This window comes from Vespa crabro, chromosome 7 (genome assembly GCF_910589235.1).
Source record: "Vespa crabro chromosome 7, iyVesCrab1.2, whole genome shotgun sequence".
NCBI classification, from domain to species: Eukaryota; Metazoa; Arthropoda; class Insecta; order Hymenoptera; family Vespidae; genus Vespa; species Vespa crabro.
In genome coordinates this window covers 4,602,400-4,629,288 of record NC_060961.1, presented here as the reverse complement: position 1 = coordinate 4,629,288, position 26,889 = coordinate 4,602,400, and the positions used below count along the sequence as shown (strand labels likewise).

Genomic DNA, 26,889 nt, shown 5'->3' with positions numbered 1-26,889 from the left:
TCTTGACTTACCTCTTTTTCCCTTGAAATTATTCGAAATAAACATAAACAAGTTGTTTATCAACGAGTGACACGAATTTTCTTTTCCATCAGAAAGCGAGGTTGGCTCGCATCAGAATCGCTAAAGCATCAAGCGGTGCGGCCTTTGTCAGCAAAAAGAAAGCGGCCGAAGCACGATTGGCTGCGCAGGAGAGTGGCTTGCAGCTGGACGAGAACTACAAGGAGGAGGATATTTTCGAATTACAACATCATCATTTACTTCGTTGTTTAGAGAAGACGACGGTGAGTAAAATAATATTTAAATCATATTTAGATATAATATTTAATTTCTTTTTATTTTCATTTCTATTCTTTTTCTTAAATTTGTTTTTAACAAAGTATATATTTCTTCATTGTATTTCGCAATTAAATCATTATATGATATATATTAAAAATTGATGGTTCTTTCGAATACACTAGACAAACGTATAATTTATAATATTTCTTTTAGGAAGATTTTTTTAATATAAGTATTCCTTTCCTTTTATCGTATATTTTATGTTTCGTCAAAGAAAAATCGCCGTTAGAAAAAAATCATTTTAAAATCCGTCAAGCAGTTTTGCGTATAGATATCGATGTGCCGAGTAATTTGAATAAACCGCTTTCCGTTCTCGTCTAATTTTAACCAACTGCCTTTGTAAGGGGTATCGTGTTAAGTATACACTTTCCTTTTATACGTACTATATATATACGTATGTATGCGTGATCTCGTTGAAAGTGCGAGTACATAACCCGCTCAATTCGAACTCTATCTCCATTTCTAATACGTATACGAATGTATATACATATACATTTCTAGGTGGAAAGATATGTAAAGCTAAAGTGTATATACTGTGACCAACATACCAGATACAACATGCGTGCCTTTGGCCAATCGTTGCAATGTAGTAATAACACAAGTGGGATAAATTCACATACACATAGTTATGCAAATTCTTATTCCACTTAAATCTGTTTAAAAATCACGATTTTCTTTATCTTTCTCTCTCTCTCTCTCTCTCTCTCACTCTCTCCTTTTTCTCTTTCTCTTTTTTTCTTTTCTTCTTAGTATTAATTATATTCTTTTGCATCACGCGAAAAAAAAAATATATCCGTTTTGCCCAGGGCATTCGCTTTGTCCGGGTTTCTCCTATGTACGTTTATCCTCCTTCAATCAACTCGATGGAGATCGAGTGGGAAACTCTTTCAGAATCAGGAATCGCCAACGAGTATCGCAAAAAATCGTCAGCACATATGAACCAATGTAGGATCACTCGGAAGTGCATCTGTGTTACTGACTTTTAATTTTGCTATACAGGGCGTACCGAAACGGACAAGATTGCCTTCGGGCATAAGCTTAGAGTAATCGTTTTGAAGTAAGTCGTCTATCCTTTAAACGTTACTGATAAACTTATCAAGGATTTTCCTAACGTAAATTGGCTAACCGTAAGAAGATAAATAGAAAAAAAAAATAGAAGAAATAGAAAAAAAAACGGAGCAATTGTCTTTACGATTGGTCGTAACAAACAAATGCAGAGTTTCTGCAATGGACAAGGTTTAGTAGCTTTTTTCTTTTTCTTTTTTTTTTTTCATTCGCCAATGTTCATCGAGTACACCATAAGTCGAGGGCACTTATTGATGTTCACGTACGTGCTTATCGAAGGGACGCAACAAGCTCCAAGGGTCTCCTCTTTCTTCTCTCTATTTGTCTCTCATCGATAATGCCTCGTCTTTGTTTGAAGTATCCAATAATATATGATTACTTTATCGAACACGTTGACTTCTTTTGATTTTTTAAGATGAGAAGATAATAAAAAGAACACGTATCTTTGGAGATATTTAATCATGTTTCTTCTTCATTTAATTATATTATAAGGTGTAATTATTATACATGATGTTTAAAGATAATATAATTGTTAACATACACAATAAATAATTTCATTACTAACGTTATAATTATAGTTATATTTAATAGTTAATTCAATATTTAGCGCGAATTTATGTTCCAAATATTATTCTATTATTGATCTTACTATTAGACTCCTTTCTATTATCTTTCGTGGTTCCGAGAGTAATTTATTATCGATGAATTCGTCCCTTACGGTTTGGAATTATTTATGAGGGTTTTAAGTTATACTACTTATATAAAAACAAAGACGTTTATTTCTCAATTATCGTTCCCTCGAATGAATAAAAGTGGTAGTGAATTTTTTTCTTTTTCCGCACTTAAACTGTATGAATATATTAAAATCATTCCCGTCGGTACTATCTTCTTTTCTCAGCATTATTAAAATATCTACCTATCTCCGCACGAATGAGATAACGATTTTTTGTTTGAATTTATTTTATTCCATGGCTCGTCCGAAAAATACGAAATTATTCGGATAGTTAATAAATAATTGACTAATTTTATCTAATTACAAATCCGAGATAGACATAGAAAGAGAGAGAGAGAGAGAGAGAGAGAGAGAGAGAGAGAGAGAGAGAGAGAGAGAGAGAGAGAGAGAGAATGATTTAAATGAATTTATAATGATACATCCAATTATGTAAGGTTCATTATTTTACCAGACTATTTATTTGTTTATCATATTTGTTTACCATTTCGTTTATCATATTCATTTGTTTTATTTATTTGTTTATCAAGATACTTATAGCTTTGTGTATCCATTCGCACGTTTTTGCGTCCAACTACCACGTTTTCTTTTCCTATTTCCACTTCTTTTTCCTAGTCGTCTCGTGTACTTAACCCAGAAAGCAATGCGATTCCGGGTACCATTGTTGAAGCGTCAGAAACCGAGCACACGGCCTGGAGGCGCGTCGTTCCACTTCCTCTCTTACATTCTGAGCTTCGTTGTATACGGTCGGTGCGTTTCAGCATTCCGATGTTTCCTGCCGACGTTTAACTGTCTCTCTCGAAACTCACGCGGGAGGTCCACCCACCTCTATCATCCATTTCTACGTGTCTATTTTTATTGTTTGACATTTTCGGAGCGAAAAAAATTTCTCTACGTATTTCCGACGACTCTTCTTCCCTCAATAGAATGCCATTTCTTCTTTTTTTCTTTTTTTCTTTTTTTCTTTTTGGTTTTTACAATTGAATGCATCGAATTCAATTTTTTCCTTTTTTCTTTGTTCAGTTAATGTGAATTGACATTCTTAGAAACTTTTTGTTACGTGCAATATTCTAACGTGCTGTTTTGTGTCATTTTATACAGTACGTTTCTTTTTTTCTTTTCGATCTTTAAAATATAAATATTAACAGATCGAATGAATAATATTTCTGACGTGACGTTCGTTCAATTTTTTCTTCGTATCAAATTTAAAAATTTTTCTTCCTCTTGTGTTTCTTATTTTAATTGCAAGTTCATTCTAACGATGAATATTAATAGAATTGAATTGATAATGTCATAGATATTTAACAGGACATACTTAGAAATTTGTTCCAAATAATGTTATTCTTTTTCCACTTCACGTTTCTTCAAAACGATTTTACGATGAGAGATAACGACACTTCAATGCTTTCATCATTGCATCGTCACAGGGACGAAGCGGTAAACGATCGTAAATCGAGTTCTTGATCGTTCGATCGTTCGATCGATCATTACTACTCCAGAATGGGCCACCGACGAGCCACAAACGTGTTTGCAACCCTTTAACTGTGGCACGGCCTTCGCTTCAAGAATGCTTAACAAGATTCAAAGCCTATGATCTCGTTATCTGTCTCTATTTCTGTCATTTTTCTTTTTCAGTCTTTGTCGAACTTTTTCGAAAACAGATAATAAAGTTTTATTTTTTTTTTTTTTTTTAAATCAACGAAAGCAAGAATAAACGATAACGATAAAGAGAAGAACAAGGAATTCGTGAAATAATAGAAATACGTTTCGTGTAGTTCCGATATTATTTCACAAGTATACATATACATAAACTTCTCCCTTTTAAGTTTGTAAACTTGTCAAATATAAAGGTATAAAAGTTATCGGAAAGATTCGTGAAATATTTGAAAAGAATTCGTTCGATTTTGCATTGGTTACGTGTATGCCATATTCGGAATATGAGTGCCTTATAAAAATGAATTTTTATGAAATAATAAAAGAGCACGTGTACTAGGAACATTTGATAGGATAGGTCATTTTTAATAAACCATATATCTATGTTATGCGCGTGCGCGTAATTGTTTGAATAATAGTTTAGATAACCAATCGATATTAGGAGCGACGATATTGGTAAATCTGGGTTCGTTAAAAGGAGAATGTAGCGTATCCTTTCGATAAATTCTCTTTCTCTCTCTCTTTCTTTCTATTTCTCTTGCACTCGTCGACCTAGCAGATGCGACCAATCGGTATCTTTAGGTCGTGTATTGATTTCTTCCGGGTCATGCTCGCGCTCGATCGAATATTATCAGAGAATTCTCAGATTTTCTCTCACCGTCGATAGTGGGAAACGTCATCCTCGAAGCTAATTATAGCAAGGCGTGATGTAAAGAGGATATCCAACAATAAAGCCGGGGAGATCCCTTCGTTGTCGTTGTTGTAGTCGTCGTCATGTCACGGGACACGAATTTTCCATCTGGCGTGGCATATCGAACGCAATCGTCGTGGAAGAAGCACGTTGCGATCGGTTTTAAGTTCCGCTTCAATCGGCTCGGCTTGGCTCGACTTGCTTCGGCTTCGTTCGGTTATCATCATAGCACAGAAGACAAACGAAGGAGGAGGGTCTTTGAATGACTTTGTCGTTGTAAAGGCCGCTTCAAAGTTACCTCGTGTTGAGGGAAAGCACGGGCCTTTGACAACTCCCGTTTTGCCTCAGTTAAAAGTGTCCCACCGATTTTTCTAACATCTACTCTACGTAATTAGAATGCGAGATCGTTTTGTTAAGTTAGTATACATTTAATCGATCTCTCTTTACTTCATTATCTTGCCCAAAGATATATTTTGTTTCGAATTATTAAAAATATCTAGCAAAGACGTCAAAAAAAAAAAGGAAGAAGAAAAAAAAAAGAAAAAGAAAAGAACATGATAAAACGACGAAATGATTATGCTTATTTAGTCAAAGAAATCAATATTATAAAGATCGTTCATTCAAACAATATTTACGATTTTCAATAATTAAGATATTTTTTAATCACGATTTAAGATATTTTTAATACGATCGTCATTCGTATGATTCAACGCCTATCTTTGTACGTCTTTTTATACTTTTACTCTTCGAACTAAAGGCTAAGCTGAACCGTATTAATCAGAATCGAGTCGAGATTCTGAAGCAGGCTTTGTTGCTCGTTCTCTCAGTTCGTCCTTATTTTTCTGCCCCGATAAAACCGTAGCCCGTTGTCCAGTTCATTTCTCCGTTCCAATTCTTTCCATTCCCTTTTCTTTTTTCCGTTTTTCTTTCCAACCTTTTCTACCCTGAACATTTATTTCCGGTTGGCCGATATTAAATTCACTCCTGCAGCCATTTTTGGATAGTGCATCTGTATTTACGTATGACGAACGCTCCAACGTGAATCCATCAATCGTATCTTTTTCTGTTCGACATCCGTTTCTTTGAAATCTTTGGCCATCTTAGAAAAGTGTTCATGCTTGTTTACATTATTAAAGTGATTTAAAAAATGAAAGCCTTTTTCCAAAAGTCAAAGGAAGGTATTAATTTTAATGAGTTTTAATGAACATCAAGGTGAAATTTAAAGCCCTGTTCAATGCTGAAAAGAGTTTTTAAATTTTTATGCTAAAGTAAATATATTTATTAAATAATATCGTTTTATGGACGGTGAAATGACTTCTTATTCTATAGAAAAAAAAAAAAAAAAAATTATAAATATTCAATTAACAAATAACATCAATTAATAAATGTTTATTCAATAAACATCAATAAATGATTATTAATTGATGCTATTTGTTAATTGAATTGATATTATCATTAATAAATGTTATTATTGGTGAATATAGATTTAGAAATTTTAAACTTGCAATAGTATATAAAAGATAACAGTGTATTGTTCAAGAATATTGTATATGTGTGTGTGTTCACAGTCTGAACATTCACGATTCAAACTCTCGAATGGAAAATGAGTGTCGTTGGTTGAAATATAAAATTGTCTAGGTCTTTCGTGATTCATCGCTTGAAATGAGGTATTTAAAAGTTCTCCTATCAATAGAGGGACAGAAAGAGAGAGGAAGAGGAAGAGAGAGAGAGAGAGAGAGAGAGAGAGAGAGAGAGAGAGAGACAGATAGACTGAGAAGAAGCGTCACAAGCGTGTAAAAGGTCATGGCAAGTACGACATTTTTCTATGACTAGGGTCACGCTGCCGGAAACAACTCGATGTAACCAGTTATTTACGAGCCACAACGAAGGCGTTCTTGGATTTACGAATGTCATATCTTTACGTCTTCTAGTTCGCAATTTTTTTTAATAGCTCCATGTCACACGTCGACAATTGCTTGGATCTCGTAAACAAATTCTCGTTTCTTGTTTTATTCGATGAAATTTTTAACGATGCCATATACTCGTATACGTATTTCCGTTGATTTTCTTACTCGTGTGCATTCGTTGTTCCGCTTGTTTACGACTTCATCGAATCGTTCTCCGAAAAAAATTTGTCGAATTCGAATTTGTATAGAAAATACGTGAAAATACGTGAATGCGAAGTAAGAAAAAAATAACGAGTAGAATAGAGAGAAAGAGAGAGAGAGGGAGAGGTAAAATTTTTTCCGATCAGACCGTTGTTATTCCTGAAACTGAGTGTTCTATTTTTACGTTTGAATATCTCTTTTTCTCTATTATTTTCTCTCTCTCTCTCTCTCTCTCTCTCTCTATCTATCTTTCTATATATATATATATATCTTTCTTTTTCTTTCTCGTACTTTTTTCTTTTTCCTTAACACGAGACGGAGAAATCGAAACGGAAAGAGTGAAGTCTACCGCGATAAAACGAGTTTAATCCGACTTCTTTTGAGAATGAAATTCGTAGCTCCTATCGGCAGAAGGGCTGAGAATACTGTATGCGTGAATAATTTCGCAGATTGCCGATATCGAATTTACCTCTTTCTCTCTCTCTCTCTCTCTCTCTCTCTCTCTCTTTCTTTCTTTATATAGGATGTTTCATCATAGGTATCATAATTTGATATCTTGTAATATATTTATGAAATTTAAGCGCTCGTTATTTTTCATGTTATCTAAATAAAGTAAAAAAAAAAATAACAATTGACATCATGATCAAATGACAATGACACTATTATTGTGCTGGCTACAATTGCAATCAATTCGTATACAAACACGAGACAAATAAGTAGAAATAATGAAATTAGACAGCAGTTTCTGTTTCGTCGATTTTAATGAAGCATAACTTTAATGGCTATCGAGTATTCTATCGAGAATTAAGAATGATAGGTGTTGTTCAATGTGTCAAGCTTTGCAATTGGATGTAATAAAAATTAATTCATAACAATTTCTTGGAAACAATTTTTTCCTCAGACGAATTTACACTTTACAATACTGGAAACACGAATTCTCATAAAATGAATTACTTTTGTTAATCTTAAATGGTTGATTCAACATAGATGTAAAGCATATCGTTTTAACGATATATTTTATTGAAATTGTTATTGGATTATTGACATTGTTATTGAATTATTGACATTGTTATTGGATTACGCTGTTCAATTTGAAAAGCAATTTCTACTGCAAAAAATTCAAATTGTTATAACTTTTGATAAAAGTGAAATTTTTAGAAACATTTAAATCAAAACTTGTTTAATTTAATAAGGATTAATTTAATATTTAATAATAATAATTAATAATAATTTAATATTTAATAATTAAGAAAACATATACCGATTAAAAAAATCGAAGTTATCACTCGAGGTAGAGAAAGGCTTTGTTTACTTATCATAAAAGCTTCTTTTATAAGATTGACGTTTAAAAAAAATAAAAAAAAAAAAAAGAAAAAAAAAAGAAAAAAAAGAAGGAAACAAAAGAAAAAAAAGGGACATTGTGATATCGTTAATAAGAATTAACAATGCGTACGATGAAACGCCCTGTACATAGAGAAGACATTTGAATATCTTAACGCTACTCGGAGAAAGGAAATTCATGAATATATTTTCACGAGGACGGAATTTAAAGGCGGAAATAATACTTTTCTTCGCCACGATGAGGATCAATATTAACTGGAGGTTAAGGGCAGGATAGCTACGTCGGTACACGTTCCTTCGTTGCTGTAAACTCAAGATAAAAAACTTACCGATCGATTTTATTAGAAAGCCACGCTATCGGTTTTAATTTTTGCAGTTCGATACGTTTGCTCCGATTAAATGTACGACTAATGGCATTACTTGAAATTTTTTTCTTTTCTTTTTTTTCCATAGACGCAGTACCATTCGAATGTAGGTATGTAAAATTATTTCTTTGGAATTTGAAAAGTTCATCACTTATTCCGATAGTGAACGAACGAGAGCGAGAGAGAGAGAGAGAGAGAGAGAGAGAGAGGAGGAGGAGATAGTGAGAGAAAAAGAGAGAAAAAGAGGTGAGAGAGAGAGAGAGAGAGAACGAAATACCTTAGATACTCGTAGAAATCCTACGAGAAAGCTCCAATGCGAAAATACGAGAAGTTATCAACTGATCTCGACATCGTTCAAGCGAGAATCATATCCTTCTCAGCCTTCCGAGCTCCTGGTAAAGATTTGATTCCGCAGAATGGAAAAGCGCTACAATCTCGTCAGCAAAATGTTTCAAAAATGTCTTCTTTTCTGAACAGACTGAGCGGTCGACGTTAAAAGCCATCCATGAGTCTTTCAAGAAAGACTCTATCTTCTTATCTCTCGATCGTTTTTATGTTAATGACAAAATTCTCATGTTTAAACATCAAACGAGATTAATATGTTCGATATGTTATCTTCCATCAGATAAAAAGTATCTTCGAATTCGTAACTTTTTATAATTTTCTCTATTTCTCTTTCTTTTTCCTTCTCTTTGGCAAAAGAGTAGCCTTGGCTTCATTTCGCCATGAAATTATCCCGTTGTGTTTAGGTATGTATACGTAATTTCGTGGAATAACGGGAAACAGCTGTTTTACATGAGGACGTGCTACATGATTTGCTGCAAGGACATAATTCAAGCTGGTCAGCAATTTCCCTTACATCGTGGCATCAACTATTCTAAATACTCGAGTTTGATCGACGATAAAAATCTCGTAACTTTTGAATGAAATTTTTTCCTCGTTATATTTTCGATTTTAAACATTGCTTATAGATCAATATCGCCGACTTACTACGTTTAGGAAGATTATCTATATTTTATAATGTGCGATTCGTGGAATATAAAGCACATTATTTTAGAAAACTATTATTATATATTAATCTTCCAAAGTTAGAAATGATGATTCAGCTTACCACAGAAAAGATATCGATTTACACGGAGATAAAGTGTTTGTAATTTCCAATGAATTGCAAAAATTCTAAAAGTTCAAAAGTTACGTCATTCCTATCTTTCCTTCGCGACGAGCACAGTAGTTAATATCGTTAAAAATTCCATCAACCACGATCCTTTTTCAAAGGAGCGACATTGTTAGAACATTTAATAAAATCTTACATTTCCTTTCCATATCAATGAGTCAACTTTATGAAATTTATTCTCACATCTTATCGAAAAATCTTACAAGTTAACGATTAAATCATGATGAGACAAAGAACTATCTTATCGACAATGAATTATGTTTCAAAAAAAAAAAAAAAAAAAAAGGATCCATCATATTCTGGATTATGTTTTGCAATTATTGAATATACTTTTTCTATTTGTTAGTACACATATCTTTCTTTATTTCTACGTATTATTTCTATGTATTATTTCTACGTATCGTATAACGTACGTTAATCAACTTAAACGAACGAATTGAAAAGCAACAACCAACATTACATATTTGTTTAAAAAAATTTTATATATCATCATTGAATTTATTCAATCGGGCAATTCTGTAATATTTTTTTCATATCAGTGAAGCCAAGGGGAACTATATGGATGTTAGGGTGTATTTAAATGAGATATTCTCTATATATTTGAGTTCAAGAAAAGGAAATGAAGGGATTAAAAATGAAAAACTTTATTATGATTTTAGGATCGCGAGTTCGTGGAAATGGAGGTGCCCTATAATGGTGCCCCAAAGAGGCCAGGTTCGCCGTCACCATTGACGTCACCTGCCCACAGCACTGCCTCGAGAGGCGGCCTCCTGCAGTCCTGTTGCGGTCGCTGCTACCCTCAGCGTTACCAGGTACGCGGTCGGCGTATACTCGCCTCAACGACCTCGATAAGCGAGGGTCCACCCTCATCTTCCTCCCACTCTCACCAATCGCAGACGACTTGCCAGAATCCGCAGGCTAGCCAGTTAGTAGATCCTACTACTGTGCCGAATGTCGCGTTCAATTTTCCAGGCGAGGACAGACGTCGTCAAGGCACGAGCACTTCGAGCCCATACAACGAGACAAGGGTGTGAGCCGAGCTAGCTCAATGGGAGTCTACGGATACTTTTCTTTAAATGAAGCAAAAAAGAAAATAGATCCCTTATTCTAACGTATGCGTTCCCTTCCTTCTCACAAGGTACGAAATACACGAGATTATAGGCTGATCCTTGAATAATTATCATCTTTAATGTCCTCGCGAAGAATTAATAATAGAGACTTACGATCAGGATGAGACAAAAGGAAGCGGCGCAGTTTTCTTATGTTCGAGAAAAGTGTTCGATCGTTTGTTCATCAATTTTCTTCCGAAAGTTTAACTTTCATCGTTGGCTGTTTTTCTCTTGATAAAGGATATTATTCATTAATCCTTGATTCATTGATGATACTGAAATAATTTTAGATTTCTCATTAGGTTATTGAATTTTTTTCGAACGAGAACGTATCCGTTAATTATCGTCATAATGAGATATAAAGGCTCAACGAGATTCTAAACTCGGTGACACGAATTTTACGGATTAGTTGCAAAATCAAGTTGATGGAGAAGTTCCAACAGCACGATGATCATACTGGTGATTTGATAAACGTGCGTAAATTCACGCCATATGACGGAAACCAAGTGCGACGACAAAATTTCGTTGTCGTCGCTTTTGGGGATGCCAAAATCGAGCGTCACTATTCGGTGAATCTCTCTGTCATCTATTTCTCTCTTTCCCTCACACGCCGTTTCTATCTTTCTCTACTGCGTCGCACGTGGTCACTACATCCTTCTCTTCGATTGCGTTCTATTTTCAATAATATGACCATGGTGGTCGTTAATCGGTCGACCACGTAATACTCGATGAACGATTTTTGCTATATATAGACATATGTGTGAATACATATGTGTACAGAAAGTGAACTGGTATCGCGCATCTTTTTTTTTTTTAAGTATAATTTGTTAAAATAAATTGTTTCCCGAATCATATTATTTTGAATATTTTGCTCTAATTCATATGCATTCATTTATTTGATTTTCTATCGATATCGTACGTTTTACCTTCGTATTGAATTAAACAATGAACTATTATCGATTGATATATAATATTATTTTCTATTAGAAAATTGAGTTGTAGTTGAAATAATTTATAAATATAAATATATATATATATATATATATATATATATATATTTATATTTATATATTCAACGTAAATATTTCTAATAGTACTTCATGTATTTTCATTTTATTATGATTTTTATTTTCTGTTTATTATCGAACTGTTGGAACATAAAATTTGATATATTTATAATGATTTTTTGTTAGACATTTCAAATGAGATATTGAATTTGATAGAGATTCTTAAAAGGGCAAAATAAAATTTCAGCACGATACATACTCATTAACAGTAACTTTAGTTTAAATAAATTTAAAGAGACGTTTAATCTTATTTAAAAAAAAAAAAAAGATGGGCGATGAACAGACATCTCATTCACTATGGTTAGAACAAAATAAATGAATGAATCGTCTCATCGATTTCTCAGACTCGATTCACGATCAGCCGTTTCCCTAAGCACTGCCCTGAGAGTTCGCGTTATGAATTGGTGCTCTCGAAAGAAATAATATTTTTCGCTTTTACTAGTAAAGAACATTTCCTAATCTTTACGATTTTTCTTGCTGAAATCGAAATCGTGAAAATCGTTTCATCGTTTCTCTAGCGAATTCCCTCATGAGAATAATCATCGGAGACGGATTTATCAAACTTATCGTAGATTAATTAGATTATTCAACACACGTATACACAAATTAATAAAATATATATATTATATATATATATATATATATGCATAAAATAAATAAAAAAAATTATATTCATTGTTGCCACTCCTAGTTCATTGATGAAATCGGGAGTGGGATCTACTTTAGAAATTAATTATTCCACGAATTCAATTGACTTCGTACCGAATTCTAAATCAGTGTCGTAGATATTCAACATAGATTCGAATGCGAACGTACCGGATTCACGCGACGAATCTATAAAAAGGAAAACAAAAGAAGATAAAAAAAGAACGACCGAGATTGAAGTTCAGATAACTTCAATTAATGAGTTCTTTGAATTAAAATGTTACATTTAAGCGTGATATATATATATATATGAATTATATACACATATATTATCGAACGCTACTCGAATAAGATATCTATCTCCTTTTGTTCTACCGAGAAACTCTTTCTAGAAAAGAGAACTCTTTTATAGAAAGCAAAGTTTTAATTGGAAAAATAAATAAGAACGAAGCAAGGAGAAAGCAAGCTTGTGGGGACTAGCCAGTGCTAAAGTTCTTCGAAATTATGTGATAAGGAAGACAGTCGGAGCTTCTCTATGCGTGCCGAAGTTTCTCCTCCTTTCGTTAAACTTTGCCACGGAGATCCGGTACGCTTACCTTCGACAACAACGATGATGGAGTTTAATAGGTCACTCTCATGAGAGTATAGTTTCGACGTCCTTTGATTTATACCTTCGATCGCGGCGAACGTCTTCTCGTCGATTAAGTCGGGTTTATCCCTATCTTTGTCTTCCCTTTGAATCTCCAAATTCGAAGTACGTCTCTTTTTCTCTTTCTCTCTAACGTTTAGAGCAATCCGTTCACGTCGTCTGACATTGCTCTTGAGAGAGTCCAATTTGGATTGCGTCTTGTAGAATGGATAAACTAATCCTTGGATACTTGATAAGATCGTTCTTGAAAGTTTGACTAAAGCATCGACTCGTAAATCGTTCTTCCTGAAGGGAAATCGATCGTTGTAAATTTGTGTTTCTTGTGTAATACAATCCTTTACGTTCTTAAATTTATTTATATTTATTTTCGTAATAAATCGAATCTTAGAGATGTTGATTTAAACTTGTCTCTTATTACTTCATAAAAATTACTCAAAAAGGAAAAACAAATCGATCAAAGTTATATCGATTTCTCTTTGAATCCTTTGAAATCCTTGGTAGAGTATTAATTTCGTGAATATTGAACAAAAATTGATGAAATATTTTATATTTAACGATGATATTAATTATCAGATTTTAATTAATTTTTATGATATATTATTAAAAAGAATATATTATATTTAACGATGATATTAATTATCAGATATTAATTAATTTTTATGATGTATTATTAAAAAGATCTATAATAATATTGATATATGCACGGAATTCAAATTATTACGCGTGTAATGGTTTAATTTAGGACTAATAATAAAGATCGTTTGGATCGTATAGTGATTGATCTTTCGGATTGGTTCGATCGTATCTTTGTTGAAGCGTCAAATGTTTACCGTAGGAAAATAAAAAAAAAAGCTACGATAGCGGTCGGTTTAGACACGTGTCGGTTGGAATGTTTGGCGATTCGATGTATGTATATCGACTCGTAAATCAGCCTCCGTTAACGAGGGAAAATGAGAAGTGATAAATGATTTAGTCGCTCGACAGATCGAGGACAAGACCTCATCGAAACTCCTTAATCGTGCCTTCTCTCGTATCTCCATTTTTATGGAAGCCAGTTTTTAATAGTTCATCATTCTCTCTCTCTCTTTCTCTCTCTCTTTCTCTCTCTCTCTCTCTCTCTCTCTCTTTCTCTCTCTTTCTCTCTTTAATCTTTCTTTGAATCCTCGTTCGCGTTAATTGCTGATTAACATGCGAACCAACTCGGTAATGTGTCTTAAACACGCTTTACTGCACGAAATTTATCTTCAAATTTTCCTGTGAAATTTCTGTTAAAGATGAGAACGGTGAAGTATTAGATATTTGTATGTACGAATGAAGTCATTAAACTAACTCGTAATAATTACACAGTATTTATAGAGTACTTTTCTTCGAAGAATTTATCTCTATGAGAAAATGAGAGTAATTTTTTCAATTCATTTATATTAGGTTGAAAGAAAAGTGTCGAAAGTGAAAATAGTACATCGATGTAAAAATCCATTTATTTCGCATAACTATGTGCCACGTCACAATTCATCGTAATCACAATTCTTCGTTGTTTTTTTCCTTTCCATTTTCGTTTTCTTTCTTTTTATTTCACTTTTTGCGTTACGCGTTTGGTCGATGAAAGGAAGGTGACGTGGCATCGAATGGATTGAAATGGTTTTTTCATACGTTGAATCGATCGAATGGTTTGGATGAATCCGTAATAATGTCTATCATCGTTGCAGGCGGCAATTTTTTTCTCGTTGGTTTTTACGAGTCGATGCTCAAACATATACATAGATAACGTACATACATAACGTACATATATAAACATGAGATACGACATATTCTAAGCATACCGATGACAGGATTTATCGCACCAAGTTCTTCTAACGCATCCGAAAATCGCTATGAATTTTTACTCGACTACGCTCGAACTAGTCGACTTTGTTCAACGATTTTCTCTCTCTTCTCTCTCTCTCTCTTTCTCTTTTGATCACCGGGCGAATCGTTCCTATCCCACAGGACGAAAGTTTCCCTGTATTCGAGCTCGATGCTCATCGGCCCAGTCCTAAGTCTTCCAATTTAGGTAACTTAGTCTTCACTCCGGAATCCTATTCGAGCTCGTACCTATCACCCTTTTCTCGTATGTACATCTAATGACAAGTATCATTAGCCTCTTAACATACAAGTACATACATAACATACACATATCTTAAATTATATATTACTTGATCGACGTAAGATACGACGAAAAAAAAAAAAAAAAAAGAAAAAAAATATATATGCAGAAAGTATAGAAAGATAAGAGGAACTAAAAAAAAAAAAAAAAAGAAAAGAAGAGCTCGCGCCTGACGAATAAGACGCATTGTCTGTCCCCCCCCCCCGCGAAGTATTTAACGAAAAGAAAAAGTAAAAAAAAAAAAAAAAAAAGAAAAGAAAAAAGAAACAAAAAAGAAGAAAGAATCGAGGAAAAGAGGAAAAGAAAACAAAAAAAGAAAAAAAATAAAAGAGAGGCGTCATTTTACATATCGTCTATTACACTTGACGTCTCTCCCGGCACGTTCCTCTGATCGGTAAAGAGAAAAAAGAAACCAAAAAGAAACGTGTGAGAGATAGAAGACGAAAGAAAAATGCACGGAGAAAGAAAAGATAGATAAAAAGGGAAAAAAAAGAAATAAAAGAGAAGAAGAAAAAAATAATATATATATATATATATATATATATATATATATAAACGGAAAAGGAAAGCACGCAATCGATTTTATTCTAAACATGGAAGAATTCCAGGAAAAAGACTTATCTTTTTTTCTACATGATAATCACTCGTCATTTTTTTTTTTTAGCTTCGTTTCTCATCTTTCACGTTCGCTTCGGCGTTTGGATTATAAATGTCGTTCTTGAATGAGCGTACGTAAGAAAGAAAAAAATGACGAGCGCGAGTTTCACGTGATGAAGAAGAAGCGAAGTTTTAACCTTCATATTTCGATATTACGTGCATTTTTTTACGATTGAAGGTTGACCAAGGTGCGAGCTTATGGCCCTAATGATAGATGTTTAAGGAAATCTTATTTTTTCTTAGGTAAAATCCTAATCGAAACGACGATACAAGAAAGGCCGTTTTGAATTATAATGATTAAATAATAATTAATATTAATAACGATAATAACGATAATAATAATAATAATAATAATAATAATAATAATAATAATAACAATAATAATAATAACATTAATAAAATAATTAATAATAAATAGTAATAGAGATAGAGATAGTCACGAAAAGAAAAAAACACAGTCAGTGTGTTCACGAACGTTCGTTTTACACAACGATATGTACATAAAAATCGTGATTACGGTATATATATATATATATCGACTTCCGGTATTCGTAAGAATATTTTATTTCATTTTTTTATCGTTTTTTTTTCTTTTTTTTTTTTTTTTTATTCCTTTCTATACTTTTCTTCAGGCACTGAAAACGGTCGCGATTTCGCTCGATCGATTCTTCGGGATTGGTTGGAGCCGAATGAGTTTTTTTTTTCACGAAAAGAAAAAAAAAAGAAATTAACTTAGGGACGCGAAGATTAATGAATTCTCCTTCAGTCCAGTTAAATTTTGCATTCACTTAGCTCTAATATTTTAGATTGATGTTTGATAATAGAGATCAGATAAATGCAGTATGTCTCGATGAGAAGTATTTTCTTTTTTTTTCTTTTTTTTTTTCTTTTTTTTTAAATTTGTTCGTCTCATCGACATAAGCCTGTTAAAAAAAAAAAAAAAAAAAAGAAAAAGAAAAAGAAAAGAGAACAAAATTAATGCCGCTTCATTATATATCATGTATTAATCAATATTAATTTCTTATTAATTTTTTTAATAAATGAAAACGATCCAATGACAATTTATTATCCTGAAGAATAATAATTAATTACTCGACGTCGGCCAGTCTCGAAGTATATTCGATTTTTGTTTTCTGAAGAGAACGATAACGTGCACTTTTTTTTTGTACTTCCTAAAGAATTACTAATAAACAAATATTTTGTGATATATTTGATGTTATCGCGAATAAAATCGCGACCGTAATTTTTCTTCTTTTTCTTTTCTTTTTTTTTTTCTTTTTTCTTCTTTTTAGATATCTTACTTGGCACATTCCTGCTACATATAAATACGCTATTATAACTTCTCTTTCTTAACGCGCGGCCTAAACCATAGATATGTTATCAAAGATGACAAAAGAATATACATATATAAATATAACGAGAAAGAAGCAAAGAGAAAAAAAAAGAAGGAAGAAAAAAAGAAAAAAGAAAAGATAAAAAAGAAAAAGTGAAAAAGCAAAAGAAATTTCGCATTCTGATTCGCTCGGGTTCTCATTTTTTGCAAGACAAGATAATACGAGAAAATATCACTTTCGCTTATTCAAGCTCTTATAAAATAATTAACGTATCTCAATGTAAAGATAAACCAACAGAGAGAAAAAAAAGAAAACACACATACACAAAGATCTTTTCAATCTCCGACGAGGTATTGTTTTTAATGTGCGTGCATTTATAAGATTTTCACTTGCTCTTCATTCCGATTCTAAATGATATACATAAATATATTTGAATATAAGAGGGAAATAACGCTTGAACAAATAAAGAACGAATTCTTACACAATTTTACGATTTGATGATGAGCTTGAAAAATAAGAATTTAAAGGAGGTCTTTATTGATTTTCCTTTGTCCGCGAAACATAAGGTCTTCGGAGTCGAGAAAGAAAGAAAAAACTTACAAATAAAATTGATCCTCTTATAATACCTTTATAAAAATAGATAATTTATGAAATTTATCTGAAACGTTAAATCGGCCATTATGATGCTTTTTAATCTCGGACATTGTTTTTTAAACTCTTAATAAGTCTCAATTACATTTATAGAAGAAATAAAAATGAAAGAAAATATTATAAATATCCTTGATGTTTCGAATGACGTATCACGTATCGTATAATACGACGTGATACCAGATCATTAGCAGAATTTAGCTGAACCATTTTAGAGGAACCCATCGAAGTAATATCATCTTCTGTGCTTTCTTGCGTTGACAGAAATAGCACTCGCGCGTTCATACGGACAACATGATTTGTATATATGCCAATGTGATCGCCAAAGAGTCATGGACATGTATATAACCGATGTATGGTCATCCTTGCACAGATATCGACTAGCAGAACGTTCTATAGTAACACGTTTTGCCTTGACCTTAGGGATACCAACGGCCTTTACATTTGCCTTACGTATGTGGCATAGCTTATATTTACGAAACGCAAACTCGAACTAACAACGTGTTTTTTTTTAAAGAAGACAGTCCTGTCTTTGGTGAACGCGTAACTGCTTACTTTTTTATGTTTTCTTTTTTTATTTAAAGAACTTATCGGGAACTTTTTCTTTCTAACTTAATATTTTATTCCGACGGCAAAATAATCAATTATTCCGAACGTTTCGTTTGTTTGTTTGTTTGTTTTTCCTTTTCTTTTTTTTTTTTTTCTCAAATATTCACAGGAAGGAAAAAAATAGGAAACGTCTTTATGCGTACGTATCTCGAACGGTATCACCGTAAACGTCGACAATGTGTCGTAGCTGTGCTCGCGTACACGCCGATTGATGCATACACGTGCGATTTAGGTTACACACCGTGAATGGTGAGTCCCATCTGCACGCTATGCATTATTATCGATCGAACGTTACGCTTTACACGTGACTACGAAGAGGCGATATTCTATGTATATACATACATATGTACTACGTGTATCTTTACAATGATTTATGTATTATATATCAAACTTCGGGAACAGATTTGAGTGTACTTTGTATATGAATGATTCAAACGGCGTTCCATATCGATTTTAATATTTTCTTTTAATAATATATCTTAACGTAGTTTATCTTTGTCCGATTTAATCCTATTCTTACTTATCCAAAGTTTTACGACAAATTCGTATTAATATTAACGAAGGCTTTCTCGTAAATCTTTATAGTTTGTTAATTGTTAAAGGAAGAGGAAAACAACGTTACGAGATTTGATATTGTTTAGAACAAATACGAGAATCCAACAGTGCGCAAATCTGCTCGGAGAAGATCCTTTCTTTATGACGAAACTCGCGAGTAATTCTGTCCCTCATTTCATCACCATACCAGCCGTTTGCTCGGAAGCAGGTCATCCAGAGATTTACTCGAAACTAGTGTAATAAGGGAAAGAGCTGTTCGTGATTAGAGCACAGTGAACAAGCGTGTGTATATGTGTGTGTGTGTGTGTGTGTGTGTGTGTGAGAGAGAGAGAGAGAGAGAGAGAGAGAGAGAGAGAGATAGACAGAGAGAAAGAAAGAGAAAGGAAAAGACAAAGCGTCTGTATGAGGTTTGACCTGTAAGATTTGAAATGGCAAGAACAAAACATTTTTCTTTTATTTCAATAAAAGGAACAGCGAAAAGAAAAGAGAAACATTCTTCGTCGTTTTAGCGATTAATCGTTTCATGTTACTTTAAATCTTTTTAAACTTTTCTTCGACTGTTTCCGGTGAATTTAATTTACTTCTTTTTAAAGGAGAATTTCATTCGAAAACGTTTGTACTTAAAAGAGACAGAAGTTTTCCTTTTGATTATAATTATTGATTCGAAAGTTTCCTGCACTTCAATGTTGCTAATCGATATTACTTCCTTGTCGCACGGAAATTAATTAAAGGAGTAATGTACTACAGAATTAGATATTACCTATTATAATTAGACGTGGTTTTGGTTTACCTCCTTAGTTTACTTTAACAATCGTTATTGCTCTCTCTCTCTCTCTCTCTCTCTCACTCTCTCTCTCTCCCTTTCTCATTCTCTCTCTTTCTTTAAATTTTGCTATCTTTGACTTTTTCTTTTGATTTTCTTTTTTCGATGATGATAAAAATAATATAAAATTAATCGTCACAAAAGGATCTTTCTATACTGTGATATAAAAAAAAATATTTAATCGATATGTTATCGATGAAATTCATATATTCATTCCTATAGGAAAACACTTTCAGCACTTTAATTTCTTGTCTTTATTTTTGCTCTCGAACATATATATATATATATATATATATATATATATATATATATATATATTATACATATGAAAGAGTTGGTAAGACCTTGGTCTTGAAATACTGAAACTTTCATTGGGATATTCTTGAGCATGTCCTCGAGTTGAATTTTCGACAGGTTAAATCGTAGCACTTGGATAAAAACATTGAAATACGAGGGTGTATATATCTTCGAGTAAGGTGTCTTACTTTTTCGTCTTGTCCACCATGACGTCATCGTAAAAAAGGAAGAAAAAGAGAAAAGAAAAATGCATCCGGTTCACGTTCGTAGAGACGTTGCACGATGAAGAAAGAGATGACAAAAGGGACAAACGACGAAGTCGTTTGTCTTCTTTTCTCGCTGCAACTCTCGCGAAAATACGTTGAAATATATGAGAGCCTATACGTTTTCATGGTTTTCCTGGCGACTCTTGGGAGCGATGTCGAGAAATCGTTCTTCTTCTTTCTCTGTCTCTTTTCTAGCCTCTGTTTTCTCTGACTGCATCTATGTACCTCTTTTTGATCTCGCCTTAGACGTGAAAGTAATGTGCCGTGAATCGGGAAAAAAAAAGAAAAAAAACGAAGGGTGAGAAAAAGAAAAAAAAGTGGGGGAGGAGAGAGAGAGAGAGAGAGAGAGAGAGAGAGGGAAAACACATAATGACTGAGCCACTAGCTACCGTCACTTTTCCGCCTTTTCTTTTTTTACTCTCCAAGGAGCTAACATGTTACAGTATTCAAATAAAATCATACTTTCTTTTTTTTTTTTTCACCTTTCTTCGATACACGTCCGTTTAACGCATAAATATTTTCTTTAATCCTGATATATATGAATATGCATTAATCCGAGTTACAAAGAATTATCGAGAATTAAATTCTTCTCGATTTTCTTCTTTCTTTTTTTCAAAGCATCTATTTAGAAATAAATTTTATTTAAATCATTATGCATAATATGACAAAGAGAACGTCATGCGAACTTTTACGATATTTTACCTGAATAATAGTAGTAAGTGTTTATATTATATTTGTGAACTATTTTCTTTGATAAAAAAATTTTAACCGACCCTTAAAATATTTGGAACTTTATTCATAAATATAAGGATTATAAAAATATAATTTTATTCCTATTTTGAAAGTGAATAAGAAATGTTTTCTTTTTTTTATCGTTATTATGCGGGAAAACTCTTGAACATTTCATGAATCTCGGGAAAGGCAAAAAAAAAAGAAAGTATCAATAATGAAAATATTTCTTCTTTAATCGTTGAACACAATTATTGTCGAAAATGAAAAATTCTTATGAAATTGCAACGTTAAATGGGCCACCTTGTATTTTAAACGAACTCAATCTAAAAATAAAAGGTCACACTTCTCGCAGAACCTTCGACGGTTATTCTAAAAAGGATTTCAAATTGGAACACACGACATATTTGACTTATTCGATTCCATTATTGGGTCGTAGAGATAGCGAAAAAAAGTTCTTTTAAAGGTAAAAGCCGAGAGACGTATGGCGCACCTGAACGTCTAAGAAATTTGCTTTTCAAAGCATTCAAATAAATTCTTACTTTACCTCCAGCTCGGCGGGCCGCATAAACGCGCTCTATCACGGCACGGCACTTTGATCGGGTTCGCTCTTTTTCCTTTCCTTCATTTCAAAAACTCTAGTTGATCCTCTGTATAGAGACATGAAGAAAAGAGGTTCACTGTATAGAATGAGAGAGAGAGAGAGAGAGAGAGAGAGAGAGAGAGAGAGAGAGAGAGAGAGAGAGAGATAAAGAGAGGTAAAGAGAGAAAGAGAGAAAGAGAGAAAAAAAGAAAGCGAGAGAGAAAGAGGAGAACGGGCAAAGTAGGGAAACGGAGAGAAAGAGGGATAGAAATAGAGAAGGGTGAAAGAGACGTGTGAGCACATTGAGAGAGTGAATGAGAGAAGAGGAGAGAGAGAGAGAGAGAGAGAATGAGAGAGGATGAGAGTGATTCGGTAACTCAGGTATTCATTAAGCTCCGCTTTGCGCTCGCTTCTCTCTAATCCATTGACTATCAAACCTTTTTCCCTTCCACGTGGACACAGATTCGTTAAAACGAATACTCGATATGTTATTCGTATTAGTTTCTATTATGTTTGCTCGTTTTCCATACGTTACTCTGTATGAGCAATCACGAAGGTGCAAAATTTCTCCGATTAAAATCGGGTCGCAGGTGCATCGACTCGTAGAGAGAGGGTGAAAAGCGTACCGATGAAAACGACGTCTATGTCTTATAGCAAACGACTATTTCTCTTCTTTCTCTCTCTCTCTCTCTCTCTTACTCTCTCTCTCTCTCTCTCTGTCTCTCTCTCTCTCTGTCTCTCTCTCTCTTCCCATCGTTGACGCAGCACTCTGCATCCTCTCTAGTTAGCAAAGGCGGTATGCTTTCAAAGAACTGGATCACAGGGGTGGCAATTAAATTATCGCGAAGAGCTTTGTGTGTCAGAACTGCCAAGGCAAGACCTCAATAAATCTCGCAGTTCGACCGGGCATTAATTATTCTCTCTCAAACTTTCAACAATGAAAGCATTTAAGATCGAATAAATGTTTCCATTGGGTAGGGTCGATCGAAACGAAATTGTAGAGGACATTATAAGACGTTTCATTGATTGTTTTAACTGTCTTAAATGAAATCGTTGAAATCATTGAAATCGTGAATATAAAAAAAAAAAAAAATGAACGAAGATCGAACTATAAGTATTTTCTGAAATAACAAAAGTAACAATTGTGACCAAGATTTTGCTTTAACGAGTTTTCTTTGTCCCACTTTTTCGGACGACGAATGAAAATCATGCAAAGTGAAAATATTTATTTGCATCATTCACAAAGTTCTATAAAAGCTAAAACGAATAGTCAATAATTTTGTCTAATACTTAGCATCTATTATGTTTATCTATATCGGATTATTTTAATAAAGCAGAAGAATATTTTATATTAAATCGTATCATGGATGGATTATTATATCAATGTATCACTGAATCATTGATCATTTATAATAAGATCATCAGATATTCAACATTTCTATTGTGGATAATACTTGCTTCAATTAGGGTCCTTATATCTAATTAATTAGAAACGGGGAATTAATTTTCGAGAAAGATAATGAATTTTTTATATTAAAAATTTTGAAATGAATTTTGTATATACAATTTATTTAAAATTAACGATTATCTTTGATGTGTATCATTATAATGTTCATAATTATTATTACTTGTTGTTTTATAAAAATTTAATATAAATAATGTAAAAGTTTGTATCGCCTCTTCGTAACACGCATAAATCGTAAAAATGAATATTTTAACATTGAGTAAGAGCGTTCTTATGGTTTATTTCATTGACCAATTTTTAATTAACCGATCGATAATGTAGAAAGCACAGCTGCGAGCGTTACAATTGTTGTCATCATCGTCTCCATAGCCATTGGCTATAACTAAACTTTGATAATGTTATTTTTCAATGTCGTTTCACAAAATTTTTGTGAAACTCATACACGAAAGCTATGGCTTCGATCTTTAAAACAAATACTTCTACTATTTCTACTTTTGAATATCGAATTACATTCGGATACATACATACGTATGTATATAGATATCTATATTTTATTTGACGTTGTCAAAATAACTTGTCCTGAATATCGATATGTGGAATTTTCACTTGAAAAATTCCTATTTTTTCTTTTTCCTTTTTGTTTTTGTCAATCTTCAAATTCGTTTGCATCGCTATCATATAGAATCATCGAAATATCGTTGGAAACATATCGATCTTCACGAATAAGTCATATCATTCGTTGCGATAAAATTCGTCGCTTGAGGCGAAGAAAGTATGTATAATAAAATAAGGAATAAAAGAAAAAAGAGAAAAAGTCATCGTTGAGAGAACGATGACATCGCGTCGAATTAACCGGAGCATAATCTACGTTATAATGTATAACACGAGTTGCTTTTATGAATAATGCATAGCCGAAGGAACAGCAGGAGCCTGTAGTGGAGCATCCACTTCAGATCAACCAGGCAAGACAAAATTGAATCTTAAGTGTCCGTCTAAAAAGCTCAGTCGATCCTCTCGTCGTTAACCCAGTAACGAGCACCACGTTTGAACGACCCTCGCCGTTCCATCCAGCCCTCGTCTCCTCGTAAAAAGAAAAGCGGTGGAGGCTGCCGCTGTCGCAGCGAATTCGTTGCAGCTTCTCCACTAGAAATATATGAGTGTCCGCGAATCCAGTATCACCACTACCCTTACCTCTACTCTCAACCCTATTATTCCGTATCATTCGTTTTTCATCGATCCCCAACAGTATTTCGCGTCCTTGTCACCACAAGGGGAAGATTAATTACCGAGTAGTCGTTGTACCTTGTCTACCTGCGTCGATCACAGCCGTGTCAAATGATAAATGGAGTCATAATCGAGTTTTATCTAACTATCTATCTATCTATCTATTTTTCTTTTTTTTTTTTCATTTCTCTCTTGGCAAATACCCTACTATCGCAATGATAAGGGAATAACGTTATACTTTATAAGTGTCGTTTATAAACAGTAACGACTTTATCGTAGCGACGAACATTTGCGAGGTCGATTAATTAACGCTCAACAGGTCAATCGTCGAAGACTGGCAGTGGTCCACATTTGAATATCGCTAGTAGTACATCCAACAATATCATCTAGATATATTTTCACAATCGAGTTAATTCTCTTTTCCAAAAGGGATGCGAAGGATATGTTCGAAAATTCATATAAGTAATCGTTTGATATAAACGAAAATTTAATCTATGGCCTGTCTATCCTTCGATGATTTTATTGGAATTGAGCTGTCACGTGAGAGGGAGATTAATTACGAGTTAGTCACTCAGTCTCGTAGTACATGTGCACGTTCTGAATATACTCCTTTGAACGATCAATCAACATATAATTAAGATCCTTGAAAACATTAAATCGTTGGTAATTCAAAAGTGTCACTGTGAAATAGTTATAATTCTATATGAATTTCTCGAGCTGATAAATTAGAAATTTCCAAAAGGCTGTGATCGTAGGGAGACAAGTAACGATGTCTGGATATTCCTGTTTCTTTTCTATTATACAGTGAACCGGACGTTGATAACACACACGTGTACATATACATTTCAAGTATAATATATTCTGATATATGTATATACTATATCATATATGTATATATATATATATATATATATATATATATATATATATAAATATATAAATATATAAAAACGTGTCTCTTTACAAAAAAAAAAAACTTGTGCACCCCGTAGAAAATGTATCCTCCTGTTTAAGGTAAGATTTCTTTAACAAAGTACAAATGACTGTTCTTTTGTTCCTCACCTCTAAAAATGAATTACGAAACCTTTTTGCTATAGCCGATTTATAGTTGGGAATGTTTAACTTGTTGTTTTTACTGTTGGCACTTTGTTATTGTTCCACATCTGTATATATATTTATATAAATATATATATATATATATATATATATATATATATATATATATATATATATACATATAATATGTCTTATGAAATTCGTGTTCCAACGGTGAGGAACTATGTTTCATTATACTGATTAATTAATGTACTTACGTGTATTCTTATTATTTTTTCAACGTTTATCTATGATCGATTGCCCATACTAATTAATCATTTCGAAGTGAATACAATTATATTTGTTTTTTTAATCACGATAATTAGAACTTCTTTATCCTTTGAGGATTAAAAGGAAATATTTCCAAGTGGGGAACCGTTAGGGATTACCGTTGGACACAAATTTTATAGAACGTTCCGACTATCTCCGTTAATCGGACGATTTATTATACGTCCGTTTTATTCATACTTGTTTACGAACGTTACGAATGTTGGATCAAGTTTAAAATATAGCGCAAACATACGTACGTAAGTACTTACGTACGTGCCCGTGCGTTTATGTACATAAACGGGGGAAAAAAATTGGGGTGAGAAAAAGAAAAATGGGAATCTCCAATAATTTCGTTTCGTGCTCTCATTGCGATGTCTGAGAAAAAACAGCATTGATGTTCCTGAGTTAAGTAATTCTCATATCAAGTTATTCTTGCAATAAGTATTTTTTATTTTATTATTATTTCTTCGACATGTTCGCCCATTTTCATAGTTTCCTTTATTTTATTATTTATTATTATTACTATTATTATTATTATTATTATTATTATGTTTTTTCTTCAATAACACTTCACGTTAGGTGTTCTCCTAACGAGAGGAGAGAATAAACGATATATGCTTTAATTGCTAATCATGAAGTATGCAATTGTTGAGAACGTTTCATTGTTTAATACCACTCAACCGATACTCATTTATTTAAATAGGACAAAGAATTCGCGCAGGAAATACGCAGAAATTTCTTCGTTCTCGATCGACTCTTTTGCTTCTTTTTATAAATCTCTTCGATTATTCGATCGTGTCACTGTCGGAATAATACAAACTTTTGATTATTTTTCGTACAATTTTTATTTCGTTCTGCTTGAAATAGATTCTCAAGAATAAAAATGCTTTAGTGTTTCGAATCTATGTTCGATATTTTTATAAAGGAAAAGTAACCTTCGAATTATAAATTTACAGATTAAATGGAACATGTTCTACGTTTTATCGCTATTATTCATCCATTTAGATTCAAAACTAATGGTTGAAATATTTCAAGAAGTAGTAACGTTCCTTTAAATCATACGCGTTTATATATCATTTGTGATCGTTCAAAGAATATTGATCTTCCATTATGATGTCTGAAGGTTCAATGTAAGTTATCATCGTAATGCTATAGACGAGTATGTCGTGTAACAAGTACGTAAAGCACTGACAGGTGTCATAAGAACGTCACGAGAGTCCTCGTACTACGAACTTAAAGTTCTCGCATCTCTCCTTTC

The 26,889-nt window shown here is 33.0% G+C and overlaps 1 protein-coding gene across 6 annotated transcripts in view; it reads left to right on the top strand.

The window, feature by feature from the left end:
• The window catches only part of LOC124425766 (potassium voltage-gated channel protein Shal), a 96,386-nt gene that overhangs the window by 53,819 nt on the left and 15,678 nt on the right, over positions 1–26,889 (top strand). For 5 of the 6 annotated variants that reach the window (XM_046966601.1, XM_046966599.1, XM_046966598.1 and 2 more), the window contains exons 3-4: positions 93–281; positions 10,123–10,275. In XM_046966601.1, the coding sequence (XP_046822557.1) occupies positions 93–281; positions 10,123–10,275 (342 nt within the window). Of the gene's footprint in view, positions 1–92; positions 282–10,122; positions 10,276–23,953; positions 24,005–26,889 lie in introns of all 6 variants that reach the window. The other variant, XM_046966600.1, reaches the window with a different exon arrangement.